Below are 21,744 nucleotides of genomic sequence, written 5' to 3' on the forward strand. Positions count from 1 at the left end.
AGGAATAGAATTGGATGACAGTGACAGGGGAACAGCTTTAACTTAAAAGTTTAAATCGAAAGAGCCAACAGTAATAAATGATATATGATCTATTCAAAAGAGCATCCCCCAGATTCTAAACAAATATAAAGGCACTTGATCTCTGAAGGTTACTTCTATACATGAAATTCACTTGCTTACTTGTACCAATTAAAGGAGTCTGCTTTATGGCTTGCTTTTCCCCCCTCAGACTTGCAGGATAAACTTTTCACTCTTGAACTTTCTGTTGGTTTTATCTTTTCATCTTTGTGCTCACTGGTGGAGTTGAATACAGACATGTTCTACAAGGCAATGGTGGAGTTGTACACTGGGTATCTTTGTCATGGTAACGAGGAAATACTGAATACTGCCCAGGAAAAAGCTTTCATTTTATTTCAAATTCTGAAGATCACAAAGATAACTCACTTGTTTGTCCATTGAAACTAATAATACTTTGCATTTCTCTAGCATCTTCCATCTGAGAATCTCCAGCTGCTTCACAACACAGATATTAATGAACTTGTCTTTGCAGCATCCAGACAGTTCTCCATAGTGCTGATTTTGTTTCCGTCTCGCTTTATAATACCAATATCCAGCACTAGAGGTTGGATGGTGTCATTTCAGTGAGTCACTGGTATCTCATGAAGGCTGCCATCTTCTGTTTCAGAAAATAAGATTTAACTTAAAAAGCAAACAAAACAGTTAAGTCTTTGGTCCTTATGCTTGTGAAGAAAACATTGTGATTCAAGCATAAACTGGAATGTTCACCTGAGTCTCCAGACAGCAACACGATAGCTCTAAAAAGTGTGAACTGCCTATATTCATTTCACATGCATGTTAACTCTGAAGTATAATGATGGCAATTACATGTCAGTATTTCATGGTTGATTGGTGTGCCAGAAAAGTGAAAGGAAATAATAATTTGAAGTTCTGTTGTGAGTGAGGTCTTGGTGTCTCATGTGGGTGGAACTTGGTTTGAGCATGGAGCTTTTTTTTCCTCAGTAGAGTTTAGAAGAGTATCACCATTTTTTAGCTGTAATTTGATCGCTTCCTATCATGTATTTCAGTACCTTTTGCAAACATCATCCACTAATTTAGCTTCAAAGTAGGTTGTAAGAATACTTATTCCTATTTTATTATCATTTTGTATTGTGGTAGTACCAAGAGTCCCAGCCATGCCCCGAACCCTATTGTGCTAGGTGATGTACAAACCCAGAACAAAAAGATGGTCTACGCCCCAAACAACTTAAATCTTTGCAAGGAGCTGAGATACTCAGAGACCAAAGTGCCTGACCATAATATCAGGTTTCAGAGTAACAGCCGTGTTAGTCTGTATTCGCAAAAAGAAAAGGAGGACTTGTGGCACCTTAGAGACTAACCAATTTATTTGAGCATAAGCTTTCGTGAGCATCTGATGAAGTGAGCTGTAGCTCACGAAAGCTTATGCTCAAATAAATTGGTTAGTCTCTAAGTTGCCACAGGTACTCCTTTTCTTTTTTTGAACATAATATAAGTCTCCAGAATAAAATGAGACCCAGCCAGACTGAGAGTTGCCCATGGTCATACAAGAAGTCTGGCATTTCAAGGACTAGACCTTGGGCTCATTCTCTACCTTAACCACCAGATCATCCATTTTCCCTAGAAACTGGACATCATGAGGTACAAAATAATAATGACAGGTAATCATTTATTTAAGACTGGGATTTTTCTATTTGCATGTGACACTTCAGCTGTGGTTGGCAATTTTATTACTGTGAGTAGCTAACACATTACAGAAGATCTTTGAAAAATACGTAGCGAGGTTTTACTTGAAGTCAACCATGAAACTAACACCAAACTAGGAAAAAATAAATCCAGTGGTTTCTCTGAACATGTCAGTTTATTGTTTACTGTGTGTGTGGCTTTTGGATGGGATAGAGGTCCTGTGTGCTGTCGTAACGTTTGTGAGAGACAAGACGGGCTCCTGCCTGGAGTAGACAGCAGGTGTTGGCTCTCCTGGGCCTGTGGGGAGAAGAGGCTGTGTAGGCCCAGCTACGGACCAGCTGTAGAAATGTGGGAATCTACAAAAAAACTGCAGGGGCGATGCAGGCAAAGAGATATCACGTCTGTCAGCAGCAGTGCTGTGTGAAAGCCAAGGAACTGTGGCAGGTGTACCACAAGGCTAGGGAGGCCAACAGTTGATCTGATGGTGAGCTGCAGACCAGCCTTTCTTAGCATGAGCTGCATGCCATGTTTTGTGGAGATCCCAGCAGCACTCCGCAGACTGCTGTGGATACCTGGGAGGAGCCCTAGACCAAGATCCCTGCCTGAAGAGTGAGAAACAGGAGAAGGGGGGCTAGGGAGTCCAGCTATGCCACAAGCCAGGACCAGTTTGAGACTCCACCATGGTCTACCCAGTCATACCAGCTGAGCATGGAGGTGTTCAATGAAGGGGAAGGAAGCTCGGGTCAGAGTGTGCATGTGTTTTCCCTAACAATCTTTAAATTTAAAGATGGCGCCCAGCCCAACATGACACAGGTATCAACTTCTCATTGTTTTGGGGTTTTTTGGATGAGAAGAGGTTGCAGTACAAAAATGGAGGTAGAGTTGGTATCTACTTTCTGTTCCCCTTTAGGGTTAGGTGGGGTTTGGGGGAGCGGGTGGGCCTGTGTAGCCGTTCACATACATAGGGATGTCCCTTGTATCCTCCTGAGAGGTCTTGAAACTTTTACGGAGATATTCTACAATCCTCTCTTGAAGACGTCTAGGGGTAGCTGCCTTATTTCTTCCTCTGCAGTAGGATGCTTTCCCATGCCACACTGCGATGACATACAGGCCCGGCCGGTTTCGGGATGCTGGTAGCAGTTATGCACTCTGTGCCTTTTGTTACACTCAGGAGTGAGATTTCAGCTAAAAACACCACTGCCTGGGCAAAACAGTCAATATTCAGTGACTCCCATCCCTTGTGAAAGGAGAGCTCGGACTTCATGCTTGTCTTCCTAAATTTCTTCTCCTGCCTGTGGGGTCTTAACTGCTTATGAATAAGCTTTGTCCAAAGGTGTAGGGAGAAGGAACCCAGATCACATCCAGATTAACTGTCCTGTTTTGAAGTTTGCCTGTCTTGTTTTCAGAGGCGGGGCGGTGGATTCAGCAGCAGATAAGGGTAGCAGCCATTCCTCAAAGGAAACTTTTGTTTCTTTTTTCTCCTGTGTCGTCTTATCATTTCAATCTCCTGTCTGGATTAGGGCAGTTGTGTTCCAGAAGTGAGTCTGTGTTTAGGGAGACAAACCAAGAACAGCCAAGCCCCTTCCACTTGCAAAAGTTGAATTGCTTAGCTGCAGAGCAGGGAACCTGGACATCTTTTTATTTCTAGGCAATGGAGCACTGTGCCTGAGCTCCCTGTACAGGTGTTGGAACAGAGCAGCTCTCTGGGCAGCTTTGAGGTGGCGCTGCAGACTACATCTGGCCAGAGTGGCTGCCTCTGCCCCGAAAAAAGATCGCTTCTTGAGTGGAGGGAGTGTCCACAAGCGCTTAACCCTTTCACTGCTGCTTTGCAGGTCAAGCTGATGGAACTAGTTCATCTGGCAGCATTGGAAAGGTATTTCTTTGCTGTACCCGCTCATGTCCATCACCATTAAAGAGATTATTTATACACTAAATGCTGCTTTTTTCCATCCTGACAAGGCCTGATAAGAGTCTAGGGCAGCAGCTGTGTTGGCCATGGAGGAAGTACTGTTCTGTCATGTGCTGAGCACTCTCAGCGCAGTGCAGGATAGGGCCCTGAGTTTGGCCATATGTACATCTTAAACAGAGCTTTCCATCCAGTTAAGAATTCCTCTAATAAAAGACCAGAAAGAGCATACCTAGGTGTCACGCAAGGGCAAGAAGCTTGGTGGTTTGGTGTGTGTGTTGGGGAAAGCTGGTTGGTATGTCATTATGGAAGGGGCTTGTTGGCACATCAGGCTAGTGCACTTGCCATTTGTCACTGGAGACATATGTTCAAATCCTGGCATACGTTTCTAGCAAATTGTCTCCTTGGGTCGGGGTGTGTGTGTCTGTCTCTCTCTTCCACTCTCTCCCTCCCTCTCCCTACCTCCCTCCCTCCTGGAAGCCCCTCCCAACATCAGTGTAGCAGGTAATCTCCCTTCTGGAATAGCAGGAGTGTGCCACCAGGCTTGAGATGCATTGGCAGAGTGGTTGTGTGGGGAAATCCCTCTTTGCATAGCCCATGCCAGGCTCTAGCTATGTCACCTGCCTGAAGTGCCAAGGAGGGAGACCAAGTCTTCGTTGTGCTGGAATTCTGCTGTCGATTTGTAAAGGGAAACTGCCAAAGAGGTGCATTGGCAGTTTTATGAAAATACTGAGCTCCTCTGGCCTTTCTGTAACATCGGAGCTCAAGGAGTGCAAGTTGAGTTATGTTGAGGAGGGGACTTATACAGGTTGTCGTTTCTGATGACTTTCTAGTGTGGCTGTTTCTGGAGGAATCCTTTGTTCTCCTTCAGCTTTCTGTGGATTGTCATTTGTATTATAGCCCATTAAACTGTCTTTGTGCTTCTGAATATTTAATCTATTTAAGATAATAGCACAGTGTTTCCTATAATTTATTTATTAGTACTAAATGCTGCCCACACTGAGGTAGAAATAGACCCTGCTCCAAAATACTCTCAATCTAAGATTTATAAACCACATACAGAGGCCAGCAGAATACTCTATTCTAACCACTAGGGACTCTCAAGGAGATTGTAGCAAGACTGGAGTAGAGGAGTAGTGGTGCTGGAAGATGCAACTAGCATCCCCTGTAGAGAGCAGAGTTCAAATCTTGTCTATGGTCACCAGTGAAGATGAGATGGGTAGTCTTATTCTACTTGTTATACCACAAAAGCATGGCAGACATGCCCAAGAAACCAATTCCTGTTTGTTCTCTCTTTTTTTTTTTCCTGGGGCAAGCCAGTTCCCCACTGTGGGTCTGTGTTACCCCATCTATAAAAATCAGAAATAATAGTTTCCCACTCTTGTGAAGTTCCTTATGTATGAACAACACACACTACGTAAGTTTACTGTGTTGTTATAATTTACCGGCATTAAAATCTCTGACATCTAATTCTCCCACTGAAGCTGGCAATGAAAACTGAAAATGGCACAGTGTGTTCTCCTGCTGGTGGCGATGAATGTTAAAACAATGGGGAACAGAAGGAATGTAATGTCTTATTGCAATCTTCAATTTTAATTTCCAAGCCCTGCTCGAATCATCTAGCAATTGTCAAGATGTGAAATGTAAGATAGTGTGAGATGGCTGTGATCATTTGTTACAGAAAAATGTTTGTTGCATTCTCAGTTCCCTGTCCAGAGTTAAAAGCTGTCACTGGATTTTAAAGAAGTGGCTTGATAAAGTTACGACATATAATATTTGTAGCTAGGCCTGCAGAGATAAAGGCAGTACAATCTCTTGCTTCTGGATTGAAGCCGGTTTGCCACAGGGGTTAGGGAAGAATGCATAATTAGCCAGTTGCATTTTTCCCCTTTGACCTTCCTCCAAAGCATCACATATTGGCTATTGCCCATACTAGGAGACCAGACTTGATGGACTGAGGGTCTGATCTGGTATGGCAGAAACTACAGTATGTCCAAGAGAAGGTTACTAGATCTTTCGGTTGCCTTGGAGGAAATAATGGTATGGAGAGGCTATGTTGGTGTAGCGAAATGCTTCTCCCTCCCTTTCAGAGCCCAGATACCCCACTCAGGCCAGTGATTATACAACTAGATTTAGACTGCTGTGTGGGCTAACTTCCCTTGGCTTTTCTCTGAGGTGAATTTCACTCTGTTTGTGTTTAAAGTTGGGTAACACACAAAAAGTCTGTTTCTCTGTGTGCTGGACAGGCAAGAGACTGTAGAGTGACATAGCAAATATGGGGATGTCTAAGGCATGCATGAAAGGATAAGTGGTCTGGCAAGGCTATGAGGCAATAGATGAGGATATAACCTTTGAGACTTATTGTTTCGGGTTTTTTTAAAAAGACCCCCAGATTTGCTAGTGGGCTTCCTCTCGCTTCCCTGTTCCATAGAGAGGAAAATGCTATATTTTCCACAGCTACAGTGCTTTTTGAAAGGGCCCTTACTGTCTTGTACATTTCTCTTGTAGCATGACCTGGTGACATGTTCTGCTATGGATGGTCTAGATAATACTTAGTCCTGAGTGAAGGGGACTGGACTAGATGACCTCTCGAGATTGCTTCCAGTTGATTCTATCCCCATTCCAATGAAACAAGTGGTTCTGAAAAAATGACTTGGCCTGTGAATACAGGTTACATGCCTCATTCATGGGTGAAATGGCCTTTGGGTGAATCTGAGTCACCTTTACCTGTCTGAATGTCTCTTTTTTTTATACAGTTGCGAACTAGGTAGTTGCTTGTGAATCAGAAGCCTGCACACACTGCTCCAGGCAGTCCTGATACCCCAGGAACATCTTATCTGACCCATTGACACTGTTTGGGAAGGGGTGTTTTTCTGAGAATGGACAAATTGAAGGTCTGTGTTTCATTTAGCTATACTTGGTTCTTCTCACAAGTCTCTTCTTGAGAGAGAGACTATTTACACTATGCAGGAGTGCATTTGTTTATATTCAGGAGTCACCCAGAGAGACCTAGAACCGGTTCCCAGGATTGGTTGGAAAAGTGTAATAGGCTCGAGCCTGGCATGGCTGAACATGCTCCATGGGCCCCAGGTGGGGGTACTGCCCCAATTTACTTGCAAGTGAGGTTCCACTCTCTCGTATGTCAGAATACTGGTTTGGGCTAAGCATGTCACCACCACCTCAGTGAGGATAGGACTGAGAAGAGGCACATGCTAGATCTCAGCTTGTGAAATAACTGGCTATGACCATGTGTCCCAAAGAGTGGAATTGCTCTCTGGGCTCCTATGACCATGGTTTTGTTACTTTTAAATGTGTTGTTACCTTATGGCCACTATGCCAGTCCCCTCAGCCCTTCTCCCCTCCTGTAAGGGCTGGGCACCATAGCAGCATGATTCTTTTATTGCCTTACATTGCTCCAAGAGTAAATGTAACGTTCAGATTATGTTGGCCATTAACTCATAGCAATAAGCAAATAACACATTAGAAGCTTTGCTATTAAAATATTTAATGCTAGAGTTAAAGCACTGCGGTGACTGCTACTTATATTTCATAGGGGAGAGGGGAGGCACAGTGTATTTGCTCTCTGTCCAGCATAGGTCTGTCCTCTCTCTATGCAGGTACTGCCTGTAGGATGTGTATTTAGGTTACTCTAAAGCTGCACATTGTAGGAGTGGGGTGGGGGGAAGATATTTGGTGATACATTTAAAACAGCCTTGTCCAGTTCCACTCACCTGAAGCAAGCAATTGGGGTTTTTTGGACAGGTGAGTGAATTATTGTCAATCTCTTATTCCAATCGCGGTGGCATGGAGTGAGCGAGTCCTTGTGCCTGGCAGAGAGTCCTGGCAGCGGTGCCAGGCTGAGTCAAACAGAACCCCGAGTCCGAATGTTTCCTCTCGTTGGGAGTTGCAATATGCTAGTCTTGTCTCTCAGACAGTATTTTTATGTGAGCTGATGGTTGCCAAGGTAACAGAGGCTTAGGGGAGTCTCGCATCTACGTAGCTTGCTGGCCTCTGCAAGCGCTGGGAGCAGATGTTGGATGGAATCCTTGGAGTCGGGGCTGACAGCACGAACAATGCTTCCAGCAGTTGCAGCTGAAGGGTGCTGGAGAGACCAGTTTGCCTAGTCGTGCTTGGGTGCAAGGGAGCAGGTTAAGGGCTCGCTCTTTTTTTTTTTTTTTTTTGGGGGGGGGGTTATAATTTAGTATTCTTGTCTCACCCCACAGGGGTTTCTCAGCCGTCGGCTTAAAGGCTCCATCAAAAGGACAAAGAGCCAGCCCAAGCTTGATAGGAACAGCAGCTTCCGGCACATTTTACCTGGCTTCAGGAGTGTGGACAATGAAAGGTAAGGGAACGCGTCGTGGGTGTGGGTGTGTGTGTGCGCGGGGGGAGAGAGAATGAGGTTATTGATTTCCCTGGGCTTGCTAATACACTGCTCATCTCACTTGGAGCATAGGGCTAAATGTGCAGTAGAAGTGGGCTCATTTAATCACAGTGAGAGGAGATTTTAATTTGCAGGCGAGCATGCAATGCAAATCCACCCTTTTTAGGCTATCAGGATTAGAAACCCATCTAGTCTACTTTTTTTAATTTGATGATAAACTCTAAGCCCCTGCCCTGGCATGCAAATAGCTCATAGATGCAGCTGCAGAAGCATAGAGATGAGGCTGAGGGAGGGAGGTGCTGACAGGCTGTACTACATTGAGTATTACAGGGTCACACAACACTCTGCAGACAGCAATGTTTAACCATATCAACTTATCACGTCCACAAATCCCTCCTGCCTCTGGCCATCGACCCCCCTCAGTTACTGGGCTGGATCCATCGGATGCTTCTTCCTCCTGAGCCGTGACAGGAGCTTTCATTCGGAAGAGGGTTGTGCGGAATGTGCAGATGGATCAGAGGAAGCATTTGACATGGGATGGGTCGCAGGAGAGACCGATTAAAAACAAAATGAAAGGGGGTGAAATCCAGTTTTTATTCATTCTGAGCTGGAATGAGATTAGCCAGTGAGAGAGCCCTTTATCTGCTTTATAGATGTACATATGTGCGTGTTCATGTCTCTTTCTCACACACACACACACACACACAGTGATGCGTATTTCTATATGAACATATTTGTTTACTGACTCTCGCAGATCGAGGTCAGAGTTGGCTAACTCTGACTCTATGACCAATCATGGAAATGAACCAAACGTTTGCTTGCAAAAGAGGAACCTTTCAGCTTTAACGTGAATCTCAATAGAGAGTGACACAATAGGAAAAGAGAGCCAAGAAAACTCCATGTATGAAAAATAGCAATGACCAGATGCTAAGGATGATGTAGATCAACTGTTGGGAACATGTTGTAGCAATAGTGGCTTAAAATGTGGTGTAGTCTTTGCTTTGGAATCCGCTTTGTACTTCTGTTTTAAAAGCAATGACATCATTTTATTTTTGGCTTTATTTATTTGGGTAGGGAAACGGGTGTTAATTTTTGAAGTCCCATAAATGACAACAAGTGGTCTGTATTTTTCTTTGGTGCTGCCTACAGGCATCTCTCCTTCTAGAATCTGAAAGTGAAAGGGTTTTGCTGACCAGTGCAGTGCTGTATTCCGGAGGTTAGCATATGGAGAAGATGAGCAGATTTGATGCCTCTGCTGAGATTTTCTCATGGACTCTAAGTAGGGCAGTGTGTTCTGCATGGAAGCCAAGGGAATCTAGTTAGGCATCAGGGGACGTGCTTGTGTTTCTGCTGCTCTCAGAGGAAGAGCTGGCTGCATTAGACACAGTTTTCTCTAAAATATACATCAAAAGTCTAGCTAGAAGGTTTGTTTCTCTGTGTGAATTAGTGACATGGGGGTGGGGACTTTACTGTTTGTCACCCCTGCAGGGCAGGTCAAGGACCCCAGAGTAATCACCACAAATTAGGACTTGTAACTTCCTTTCCCGTTCCCTTTTGTGGATAAGTCTCTCTCCCAGGGTGAGAGTCTTAGAGCTCTTGGGTTGTTAGTCTGCTGTCAGATACAAGCAGACCTTCCACAGCCTTCATATTGGCGGGTTCTTTGAGCGGCTGTTGTAGGTTTTCAGTGTAAGTCTTAAGGGATGGGGAGGAGTAGAAGTGACATTCACTAGCAGTGAACACAGCCACAGGTAGTTGTGCATAGGAGAGTGAAGGAACTGAAAATGCAAGGGTTTCTGTTAGTGCAGGCGTTGCCTCATAAACTTCACCTCCGGCCACATGCACTCGGGTTTGACTTGTAGGGGACCAGGCAGTGCTTTTTTTCCCTCTCGAATGCAAGTGCCCAGCCCGTTGGGCTTTGATAGTTAGGTCAGATCCACAATACTTGCTAATATCGTTTTGCATAGGCCTAGGTTGCCAAGCCTCCAGGATTGTCCTGGCATATCCAGAAATTGCAGATTAATCTTTAATTAAAGATTATGTCCTGTGATGAAACCTCCAGGAATACATCCAGCCAAAAATGGCAACCCTATGTAGGGTTTCAGAGTAGCAGCCGTGTTGGTCTGTATTCGCAAAAAGAAAAGGACTTGTGGCACCTTAGAGACTAACCAATTTATTTGAGCATAAGCTTTCGTGAGCTACAGCTCACTTAATCGGATGCATATTCCTTTTCTATGTAGGGTTGTCTTTGTCGACAACTGTTCTCCTAGAGGTGAAAGAAATCTCTCGGCTGCATCTGCTGAGCCTCTCGGAGCCACACCCCAAGTTTTCTGTTATGACTGTTAACTTAATACTCTTGAAAGTTCCCATGTCTACAAAAAGCACAATATACTGAATTCTGTATATAACAAGACATGAAGGTTTCACACCATTCTTGCTCATTTTCCACACTGCTTCCTTGTGTTCCCTGTGACCTAAGAAGTGTTTCAGAGGAAGCAGCTTGGATCAGAACATTTTGCCTTTTAAACATTTTGTTGGTGACTCCATCTTGTATTCCAGGCTGATTCTCCTTCCTATCTGGTGTGAGAAGCTGAATAACCATACATTATTTGTGCCTACCAGGGCTTCATAGAATTTTGCTGGGAAAGAGATGCCATGGCAAAAGTGAGCAAAGCAATGGATACAGTCGAAATGTGTGTGTCTTAAATATTAGCCCTGGCAGATTGTAGTTGAGTCTGTGTGTCAGCATCTCTGTTATGTATCATGAACCTTAGTTGCTTTTTTCCTTTGATTCTCACACATCTTGTCTATCCAGCTGTATATGGTACAAGTGAATAAATAGATAGTGTGTGCATGCACACACTCTGAGGTTCAGCTAGCCAGAATACGATAGAAGCATGACACACACACGGATAGTGCATACAGAGTCTGGATGTAAACGAATGAACCATATGTTTTCCTTTATATAAACAGACATATGCATATGAACTTGAATACATTATTTAAATTGCAAAAAGCAAGTGGTTACCTACCACAATAGGGAGAAAGTCTGTGTGATGGGAGTTTTGTTACAAAACAAAACCAGGAACCATTATTAAACATGGGAAATGTTGGCAGAATGTCTCACTGGCACCGGTGCAGAACTGCCTTGTTAATTTTACAACAGTCTGGCTTTCATACTTTATATTGGCACAAAGAGAGAGGCCATGTTCTCCTGGACTGTCAGAGAGCTGGTCTTAGAGGAGGGATGACAGTTCTGACATGCCGGTTCTCTTCTTGGCTGGAGTTGAAATGGCATCTGCAAAGGTTCCACTTTCATATCCAGGTGTTTATTTGTGAAGTTGGACAGAGGGGGGGGGGTGTGTGCGCACAGAGCAATTGATCCTCAGGGAAATAAATTTTAATGAACTCTCAGCTGACCCCTTTTGATTGTTTTTTTTCGTGCAGAATGTCTGAGGAATCCTTCAAAGTGCTGTGTAAAATATACCACAGACAGCCCATCAATTGTAGCAAAGATTTCCCATGTGCCTCGCTCTGTTGGGTTTTATGTTGTCTGGAGAGAGACGTGAATCAGTACCGGTCTGCCATTCTGTAGATCCGGACAAGGCACACTTCGGTCTTACACTGAATTGAGTAAGTTGCGGTGGATAAAATCCGAGTTTTGCGTGGTAGGTGCCAGCTCTTGCCATCCTTGCTCATGCTGAAAATCCCCCCCTGATTTCTACTCCGCGTAAGAGTGGCAGAATCTGACCCAGTATGAGCAACTATTCATCAGGAGATGTGCATTAATCTGGTGCAATCAGATGCAAGGTATAAATGAGGGCTGTGGAATGAGCTCTCCTGTCCATTTGTTGGCTAGTCAAATTGCTCGTTAGCGGTAAAAGAGGGTTCAGTAAAAGCGGCTGCGGCTTGATTTATTACAGTGATGGACAAAGTTCTTATTGTGGAGTGCTGAATGTTTGTCTTTGTATCGGCCACTTTGGAATCTGCCACAAATCAAGCATTTGGCTAACATGTTCTCCTTAATTGGACCCCCCTTCTTCCTTTAAAATACGTGATGAGTTAGTGCTTAGGACAGGTCTGAGTCACAGAGAGTGGAGTTGGGTAGCTAAGGGGGAGGGGGATTGCTCTGCGGTAGTCATTAATTACTGTTAGTTTATTTCCAATTGATTTTTATTATACTGACCTTTTGAAAAATATATTTGAAGAGAAGAAGAGTCCCAGGAGTTGAGCCCTTTTACATGGGATTTCTTTTTGTTTTGTTTTTTTAGACTTAAGTTTATAAGCAATGTACCTGATCCTCATTCCTCTGAAATCAATGGGAAACCACCCTTGATCTCAGTGGGATCGGGCTGGGGCCCTCATTTAGAAGGGAAAACTGTGTGTCTGTGTTTTTTCTCTGATCACTGCTGTAATGACTGTTGACAGTGTCCTGAAGTCTAAGTGCTCTAACTCTCAGAAATGTATTGACAGGGTCTGACTTCAGGAGCAAATGATAGTCCCTAGCTGTAGGGTTTCCTTTTAATTGAGGATTTTCAGGAGGATGAAGGAATGGATTTGCTGGTTTGGCCATCGAGAAATGGAGGACAAGAGTGCCCTCCGATAACTGGTGAGGCAGCCAAACTTGCTAACACAAGTGCTGGCCCACTCGGTCGGTCTTGGAGCTAAATCACAATAAAATTGAGATAATTAACCATCTGTTGGCATGTGACATGCCTATGGCTTTCAACCTGACTCAAATGGACTGCCACGTCTCCCGTTTGGGATCTGTGCAAGACCCTTGTTCAGTCTCTCTAGTGTTCTTGGGAAACATCCCGTGAATGGCAAAGATCCTGTGTTGGGGTTTTGTCACAACAACAAAGGGTATTTTAAAAATATCCTCTGAATTCAGTGCTGTCCAGCATGCTGGATTCTCAGCCTGGCAGAAGGAAGTTCCCTTCCTTAGGAAGGGTGTAGCATGAGCAGCCGTGCTACATGTCTCTCAACCGCACACCTCAACCTTAATTGGAAGGAGCCATGTCTAGAGTCCGGAGGTCTCCATGTTTTGTCCCAACTTTGTCTTCTCTGCTGAATTAACAAGGAAGCTGGCTGTGGCAGCTCTTTTCTTTGACGTGCCAACCCGTCCCCTGGAAGCTAGACTGAGCCCCAAACGCATTGCTTTGAGGCCCCCGGAGAGCCATCAGATGGTGATAACTTTCAGTCTCTCCCAAGCTAGGGTGGATTTGAACTGGCAGCCTACAAATGAAACAGTCCAGTTTTTCTTTATGAACTCAACTCCAACTCCACGTTATCCTTTTACTTCAGTAAATTAAGTTTAATTCCTTTTAAAAAGAATAAACAAAAATCAAATTTAATTTATTGAATTAACAGACTAGCATAGAATCATAGAATATCAGGGTTGGAAGGGACCTCAGGAGGTCATCTAGTCCAACCCCCTGCTCAAAGCAGGACCAGTCCCCAACTAAACCATCCCAGCCAGGGTTTTGTCAAGCCTGACCTTAAAAATATCTAAGGAAGGAGATTCCACCACCTCCCTAGGTAACCCATTCCTGTGTTTCACCACCCTCCTAGTGAAAAAGTTTTTCTTAATATCCAACCTAAACCTCCCCCACTTCAACTTGAGACCATTACTCCTTGTACTGTCATCAGCTACTACTGAGAACAGTATAGATCCATCCTCTTTGGAACTCCCTTTCAGGTAGTTGAAAGCAGCTATCAAATCCCCCCTCATTCTTCTCTTCCGCAGACTAAACAATCCCAGTTCCCTCAGCCTCTCCTCCTAAGTCATGTGTTCCAGTCCCCTAATCATTTTTGTTGCCCTCCGCTGGACTCTTTCCAATTTTTCCACATCCTTCTTGTAGTGTGGGGCCCAAAACTGGACACAGTACTCCAGATGAAGCCTCACCAATGTCAAATAGAGGGGAAGGATCACTTTCCTCGATCTGCTGGCAATGCCCCTACATATACATCCCAAAATGCCGTTGGCCTTCTTGGCAACAAGGGTACACTGACTCATATCCAGCTTCTCGTCCACTGTAACCCTTAGGTCCTTTTCTGCAGAACTGCTGCCTAGCCATTCGGTCCCTAGTCTGTAGTGGTGCATGGGATTCTTCCGTCCTAAGTGCAGGACTCTGCGCTTGTCCTTGTTGAACCTCATCAGATTTCTTTTGGCCCAATCCTCTAATTTGTCTAGGGCCCTCTGTATCCTATCCCTACCCTCCAGCATATCTACCTCTCTCCTCCCAGTTTAGTGTCATCTGCAAACTTGCTGAGAGTGCAATCCACACCATCCTCTAGATCATTAATGAAGATATTGAACAAAACCGGCCCGAGGACCTACCCTTGGGGCACTCCACTTGATACCGGCTGCCAACTAGACATGGAGCCATTGATCCGGACAATGTAGCCGGACAATCTAGCCAACTTTCTATCCACCTTATAGTCCATTCGTCCAGCCCATACTTCTTTAACTTGCTGGCAAGAATACTGTGGGAGACTGTGTCAAAAGCTTTGCTAAAGTCAAGGAACAACCCGTCCACCACTTTCCCCTCATCCACAGAGCCAGTTATCTCATCATAGAAGGCAATTAGATTAGTCAGGCATGACTTGCCCTTGGGGAATCCATGCTGACTGTTCCTTATCACTTTCCTCTCCTCTAAGTGCTTCAGAATTGATTCCTTGAGGACCTGCTCCATGATTTTTCCAGGGACTGAGCATGGAGTGGTTCTTTCCTTCACAACTGATTGTTTAGCACAGGATGGGTTATTTGGCTCTGGGTGTCTTAGTTGTAAGGTTTTCGTTGCTGGAGATTGGGTTTCTTTTTCTTTGGGGTTTTCATTTTTGCAGTTATGGATCTTGGTGATTACATTGCAGCTGCAGCTAGTGCTCCACACAAGGTTAAGGGCCTGGACTTCTCATTTCTCATATCTAAGGCTTTGATTTATACCTGTCTTGTTAGAAATCATTATATAAACTAGAGAAGAGTTAGACTAGGCAGTTGTACAGTATACTTTTCATTGCATGAATACCCTCAGATTACAGAGACTTGATGAAATGTCATTCCTTTACTTTTTCCACTTTTATTTCCCTGTGCTTGTTAATCAGGTATAAACCCACTGAAATTAATGGGGTTTTGGGTGTTAGCAATGCAACATCCCATAAATGTTTGTATGGTGTGAAAGGGGAAAATCCCATCAACTCCTTCTGTATATAAACAACCACTGTTGTTGCCTGTTAAAATGATCATATGGTACTTCTATGTAAAGATGTAAGTTCATCAAGCACTTGGGACCTTTTGTACCTTCTATTATGAACAAATACAGAAGTAAATCAGCAAAATAAATAACCCTCCAAATTGTTTAATTCCAATATTGATCTTTTCTGAGTATACTTTTCTGTGCATACCTAGAACTCATTTAAAATTAAGAGACACTCAATTACAAAGGTTTGTGGTTATTTTGTAAGTTTTCTACATAATTCCAGGAGATAACATTCCATTTAAGCTTTTTTGTGTCTCTACAAAAGTCTGAACATATGGCCAATTGTTAAATGAGCCTCAGTCTTGGAAGGGATGCAGCGGTGAATTTAATGAATAGCACTGAGGACTTACAGTAGCATTCCCCCCTCCCCAAAATCTTTTCTCTATCATAGATTCTTATGTACAGCCCCCAGGGGGGAGAGAGTATGCGCAACCACCAAACTATGACACGTTTAATTCCTGGTGCTGTGCTGAAGCTGTCAGTTCTGTGGGTTTTCAAGCACTTGAAAGACTTCTTTTGGCACCACAGTAGAGCATCTATCACTTTAAAAAGCTGCACCGTGCTAGTAAAGTACATTTGAGAATGAAATCTTTTTTAGATTTAAATGGCAATTGTTTATTCTCCAGGAATCGGATCGGGTACATTTCTATCATAGTGAAGGTGGTTGGGCCTGATGAGAATACGGTAGCCTCTGAACCTCCAGGGTGAAGTCTGAGAAAGTCACTTTATTTCCTGTATGAGGAAAGATGACTCACATTGCAGAACTAGGCCACTGGCTGGCCCTGGAATGCATGAATGCCTTTCAGAGCTGCGTTAGGAGTGCCATACTGCTCTCTCCTCCTGCTACTTACTTGAATAGCATGAGGCAGTGAGGGTTTTCAGGCAGGTTCAGTTATTTAAAGCAGGGTGTTCAGTCAAAAGTGAACTAATAGGTGCGCTGAACACTGCAAACGGGCCCCATGACAAGCCTGCTTTCCGAATGCACTGTTCAGGTTGTCAAACTTGATGACACCGTGTATGAAAACCATTTAGCTCCATCAACAATCAGGGATTGAAACGCAAAACACAACATCCTAGGACAGAGAGAAGCATGGAGCATTTGGCAGATAATTGGGTCCGTTTTATCACGCACTAGATGGTGCCTGCTCCCACCCCCCAGTCCGTGAACAATAACAGGTGGCTAAGATTTAAGGACAATCATAGGGTTGCTGGCCTCCTGTATTACCTGCACTTATTTCCAGGCCACCTTGTCTAGGAATATGCAAATCAGCCTGTTAATGGGATTCCTTTGCACAATATTTCATGAACCAGAAAATTAATTACTGGTCTCTAATTAATGGCTATCTTGGAAGACTATGGTAAAATGAAAGAGGGAGCTGCTTTGCAGGAAGAGAATATCTGTTCTCCACTGAAAGGTAGTGTTCATTCTCTTTTATCACAGCATTAAATAAACAGAGTCCGGGTACTCAAACATTAAAGAAGGGAAGCTGTTCTTAATAGCAAGAGGTTGTTTGTAGTTTGATTCACAGGAAGCACTGAATCAGAAGCGAAGGTTCTCCTTTAGAAACTGAAGTATTCAACCATGTAAAATAACTTCCCTTATACAGGTGGCTTAGGTTTACACCATGTTGACAATAGTATTTATTCCCCTTTGGAATCAAGTTGATGCTGCAGTTAACGACAGATGACGGGGGCGGTATTTGCTTGAGTCAGTTGCCTGGCTGGGGATTCGCTGAAGGAATGCTGGGAGTGGAATTAGCAGTTTTGTTCTTATGTGTAATGGTGATGGGAGCATTTACTCTCGGGGTGATGGGGGGCTCACACCTTGTCTCAGTATTGTTTGCCTTGAATTTTTTGTCTAAGGAAACCCAGTGAAGGCTCTTAATGAGTGTGAATGGAATGAAGATTGGCCTATTGTCAATCCTTCTACAGAGACAGGCAGGGCTGAGTTGTTTCCGTGTGGAGGGGTGGGGAGTGTGGGGTGCATTTTGTGCCTCTGAGGCTATCCGACATAGACATGTTTGACCTTCACAAGGAAACAGGTAGGGACTTTCCTTATGTTACTTACCCAAGCTGACTTCCAAGTTTGACAGGGAATTTGTACTGGGTGCCTTTGAAGAAAAGGCTGATCTTCTCCTTTGACGTTTTTAAGCCAAGATTAACTGTCCCAGTGAATGAAGAAAAAAAATAAAGGAAGTGGGGTCAGTTGGAATTTGGGATTTGTAGTGATTCTAATTTTCTCCCCTTGTGGGTTTGTATGCTTCCCAGTTTCCCAGCAGCCCAAACAAAACAGAGCACTGTGGCCCCATGGGGAGCTCTGCTGACACTTTGACTTGTCTCGAAGGCATCTAACAAAATTATAAAATCCTTCCTACTTAGCCATATGTGGTGCTACTGTGATAATTGGTTTCATGAATCTTACAATTAGCTTGCAAAAAATATGGCTTTCGTTCCTGACCTTTTCTGCATAAGCAAGGCTGTTGTTTCTGGGCAGTCTTAATTACAAAATATAGCGTTGTGTGAGGATAGAGACAACACCCTTGTATCGTTGGCTCTAATTTGACGAGACATCATAATGGGGAGCTCTCATACCAGGAGCACCGAATTAGTGTAGCATGAAGCTACATTTCTCTCTGCCCACTGAATAAGGGGAAGTTAATTTCATGCTCTATCTTTTTGACATTGGTAATCAAAGCATTGTATTGCAGCTGCAGCTGGTTAGCCTTTGAAGAATGTTTGGTAAATAAATATAACTGGAATTCATTGTTCCTGTAGAGAGGTATCAGTTTGATCAACAGACTGAAGGAAGCTTTCCTCTCATTTTACTAATCTTGAGTGAAATTGTGGTTCAGGGTATTGGATTGATGTTCCGGGGTCACGATTCATCCATCGACTGGCAGGGACGGTGCAAGCCCCTTCACCACCACTGTTGTGTTTTACCCTTTTTCGGGTGTGTTAAAAGAGGATGACCCATTCGGTCCTTGTCTTTCCTGCTAAGACTCAGATCCTGGGTGCCAATTAGTTCCCATTGCAGCTGATTGCGAGGTGATTGTTTGGAGCCAGAAATATTTGTAAATCTATATGAGTCTTTGTCATGGCATTGTTCTGTACATTGATAAATGTTGCCACTGATTGTGTTGAATTCTTCTTTAAAATCTATTGATATTGAACCAGAGTATAGTGTTTTTATTGCTTATTAATCCCTTTGTGTTCCCAAACACGCCATTTATTCTCACTTTACCTGGTGAGATTTTCTTATGCAATAAACAAGTCTACTCTAATTTATGTTACGCCTCCATATAGCAGCCAGTCAGTGGCATTAATATTTTCTAATAAATCCAAAGACTGCAGAAGAGAAGTTAATGTGAGAAATAAGAGTCTTGATAAATGACTCCACCATGGCTCTTGCACAAGAAAGTCTTTTTATAAGTCTAGTGTTTTTCTGTTTTTACTTATTTCACATTAAACAACTAAAAGACACAGGAGAACTCTATCCCAGGCCTAAGCATCCAGACCCAGAATGAAAACCCCACAGGCCATGAAGAAAATATTACTTCCAAAACTATCTCTCTATATTACATCCACCACTGCAAAGTCCAAAGAATTAAGTGTCCTTAAAATTGTATGCAGTGATATTGAGCACTTTAAATCTTCAAAGCACTGGAGTTACTACTCAGGAGTCCCTGGTATCCAAACCCATGTGCATCCCACTAGGCCATACTGCTACCTTCTCACTGTGTTGTCATTCCAGCTGCCTGAAGAACAAAGGGTTTGCTCATTCCAAGTCCTGTTTATAAAGCAGTCGTCTTGTAGAAAGGGAGAGTTTTGTTCACACTGAATTCTGACAAACAAATCCTTTGGTAGTTTACATTCTGCGTGGGCTTAACGATGTGAAATTATTTCTTGCATAGTATATGAGAAGCAGAAGGAGGCTTTTGGGGACTTCTGTTACATCAACTGATTCCTGCATATGCCGTGTATCTACAGCTGGGCCTTGTAAATAATTCTCTGCTGGCATCTTTTAAATGCTCTGGTGTTAAAATAGTGCTGTATAAAGAAGGTAGTTAAGGGGAGAAAAGAAACAGATTGGGAAGAATGGACTTTTGCCCTGGTGTCTATAACTCATCGTGGCAGGACTGCATATTGAGAACTGCATTTGTCAGGCAAGTGTTTGACTGTGCCTAAAAGTGTTTGTATAAGTAGTAGGTCCATTGTCTGATCATTATTTTAGCAGTGACGACATGGGGCCTTCATTATAATAAATGGATATTGTGTGTAAAGTTATAACAGTTTAGTTACAGCCATCTGGAGATGTGGTCTAGTGGTTGGAACTTGGGGTCTCAGCATTTGGTCCACGTACATGCCCTGTGTCTTGGATAGGATTGTACTCGAGGTGGCCAGCCCCTCCTTCCTCTTGCGCCATTGTGGCTGTACTCAATTTTTAGTGCACTAGATCAATCAGTGGTAAAGCGACTGTCTCCTCAAGCTAGAATTTACACCTCCAGCTCTAAGTGTAGATGTAACCCGTGTAACCTTAGGTGCATGAGTCACTGAAGTTTTCTCTGCTTTAGTTCTCCATCTGTAAAATGGGTTGCGTACCTCACTGGAGATTCATACAGTTTAATGGATCGGATTTTGCCCTGACTTTCCCCACATTCACACCATTTGAAATACTGTGGTTGCATGGCATTTCTGAAGAGAAAATTCACCACATTATTTGTGTGGTGCCTCACGATTAAATTTGCTATAGAAGTATAAAGTGTGCATTAGGAATGATCATAATCTTTGGAAATCAATTAATAAATCAGCAATCCCACCAGAATTTGTAAACACAGTGCCTGTATGTTGCAATCATACTTTTTAATGTGGTGTATTGTTTTAAACAAATACACATTCCTTCCCTGCTTTTTATAGCTGTCTAGCTATCTTGGCCTCACTATGCTTTTTGTAGCAGTATCTAACGGATGATACTTCAAAAGAAGGCAAACCAGGTAATATTTTATAATACCAGTAATTATCGAGTTGTGCAGCGCCTGAAGTGTGGGTAAGGGGCAAATCCCTTCCTGACCCCTGTCCGTGATCAGCATGCATGTACACCCTGGCACATGACAAGTGATCACTTTCATGTAACTGGGGTTGGGAAGAGTGGCAGTTTTCGGGTTCTGTCCACACTCCCAGAGTAGCTGGAGGATTTCGTTAACACAGTCTGCAGGAAAAAACTTAACCATGCTGGTAAGTTAATTTTTGTTGTTAGGCTTCAGAGTCATCAATTCGCGAAGATGTGCTCATTCACACCTGCCAGCGAGGTATTATTTCTGGTCGTTTACCTGCGGACTCAGTAAAAGAACACTGCATAGGGTCACATTCTGTGGGGCTTTCTGTTATGTGCCCCTCCCACATCCCAAACCTGATAGCTAGAAACCATTTTGTCGTTTTAAAAATTAAACCTTTAAATTCTGCAGAAATTGACAGAACGGTAATTGATTGTACGTAGCATTTTGGGGGGCTTCCACAGACATCCTGGCTTGGCGTAGCCCCATTCCTCATACCATTTATAGCTTGTATACTGCAAAGGTTATTATTTGTTATAAAATTATCCAGCCCTTGTTTCAATGAATATGGTTCTAAATCTTGCTTTAGTCCTCTGTGAATTCAGCCATAGCAAATACCTTTCTCTTTTGGTGGAAGGGAATGTTTAAGGTAAAGTTTAGTTCGAGTTCTTTTCTCTTCTGTTTTAAATTCCGCAATACCTTAATTTGCAGCTTTCTGTGCAGGGGGACAGGAAGAGTTGCATATGGAAGTATAACGACAGAGCCTGGGCACGTTTACAAGCCTTCGTTTGAAGTTCTTCCAAAAGATACAGATGTTTGACATGTATATCTTGTTATCCAATTTCGTATTGCAGTGACCATGCACAGAAATTCATTGATTGTGGCTGGAGGCAACCTGTGCACTGAGCTCACTGCTGGCTGCTCGCTCTACAGAGCACTGGATATGATGATGATCTAGACTTGTGAATACAAAATAACTGTGTCAAGTACATCCATCAATTAGAAGAAAAAGCTAGGCAAGAATGTACCACTCTCCCCCTTCATTACCCCACATGTTAACAGAGCCTTGTGCATATTATAGGGGACCTCTGTGTTGAAATTATCATAATCATTAGGGAGCTCTCACCGATTGTTCTGCAGTGCATATATATTGTTCCTGTAGTAATATTACAGGCTTGTTTTACTAGCTACAATATTTGTGGATTTGATTTTTGGTACATTTACTGTCTCAGTCGCATTCTCTGCAGCAAAATTCAGACCTTTGATTTTTTTGAACGACAGAAAGAAGCAAGAATTTAATTTAACCACTTCCATGTTCAGTGCATTTGAGCAGAAAAAATAGCAGTGTGTGAAAATACCTTCCAATTGTCTTGAATCAAGAAATAAATTATGGTGCACTTGGCTTTGACCCACATGGTTTATACTTGT

At 43.2% G+C, this 21,744-nt stretch overlaps 1 protein-coding gene across 3 annotated transcripts in view; it reads left to right on the forward strand.

The window, feature by feature from the left end:
* DAB2IP (DAB2 interacting protein) overlaps nucleotides 1-21,744 on the forward strand; it is a 263,147-nt gene that overhangs the window by 61,254 nt on the left and 180,149 nt on the right. For all 3 annotated transcript variants that reach the window (XM_084650155.1, XM_084650156.1, XM_084650157.1), the window contains exon 3: nucleotides 7,852-7,970. In XM_084650155.1, coding sequence (XP_084506281.1) covers nucleotides 7,852-7,970 — 119 coding nt within the window. The remainder of the gene's footprint in view (nucleotides 1-7,851; nucleotides 7,971-21,744) is intronic.

Source organism: Lepidochelys olivacea, assembly GCF_965140295.1.
Source record: "Lepidochelys olivacea isolate rLepOli2 genome assembly, chromosome: 16".
Lineage (NCBI taxonomy): Eukaryota > Metazoa > Chordata > Testudines > Cheloniidae > Lepidochelys > Lepidochelys olivacea.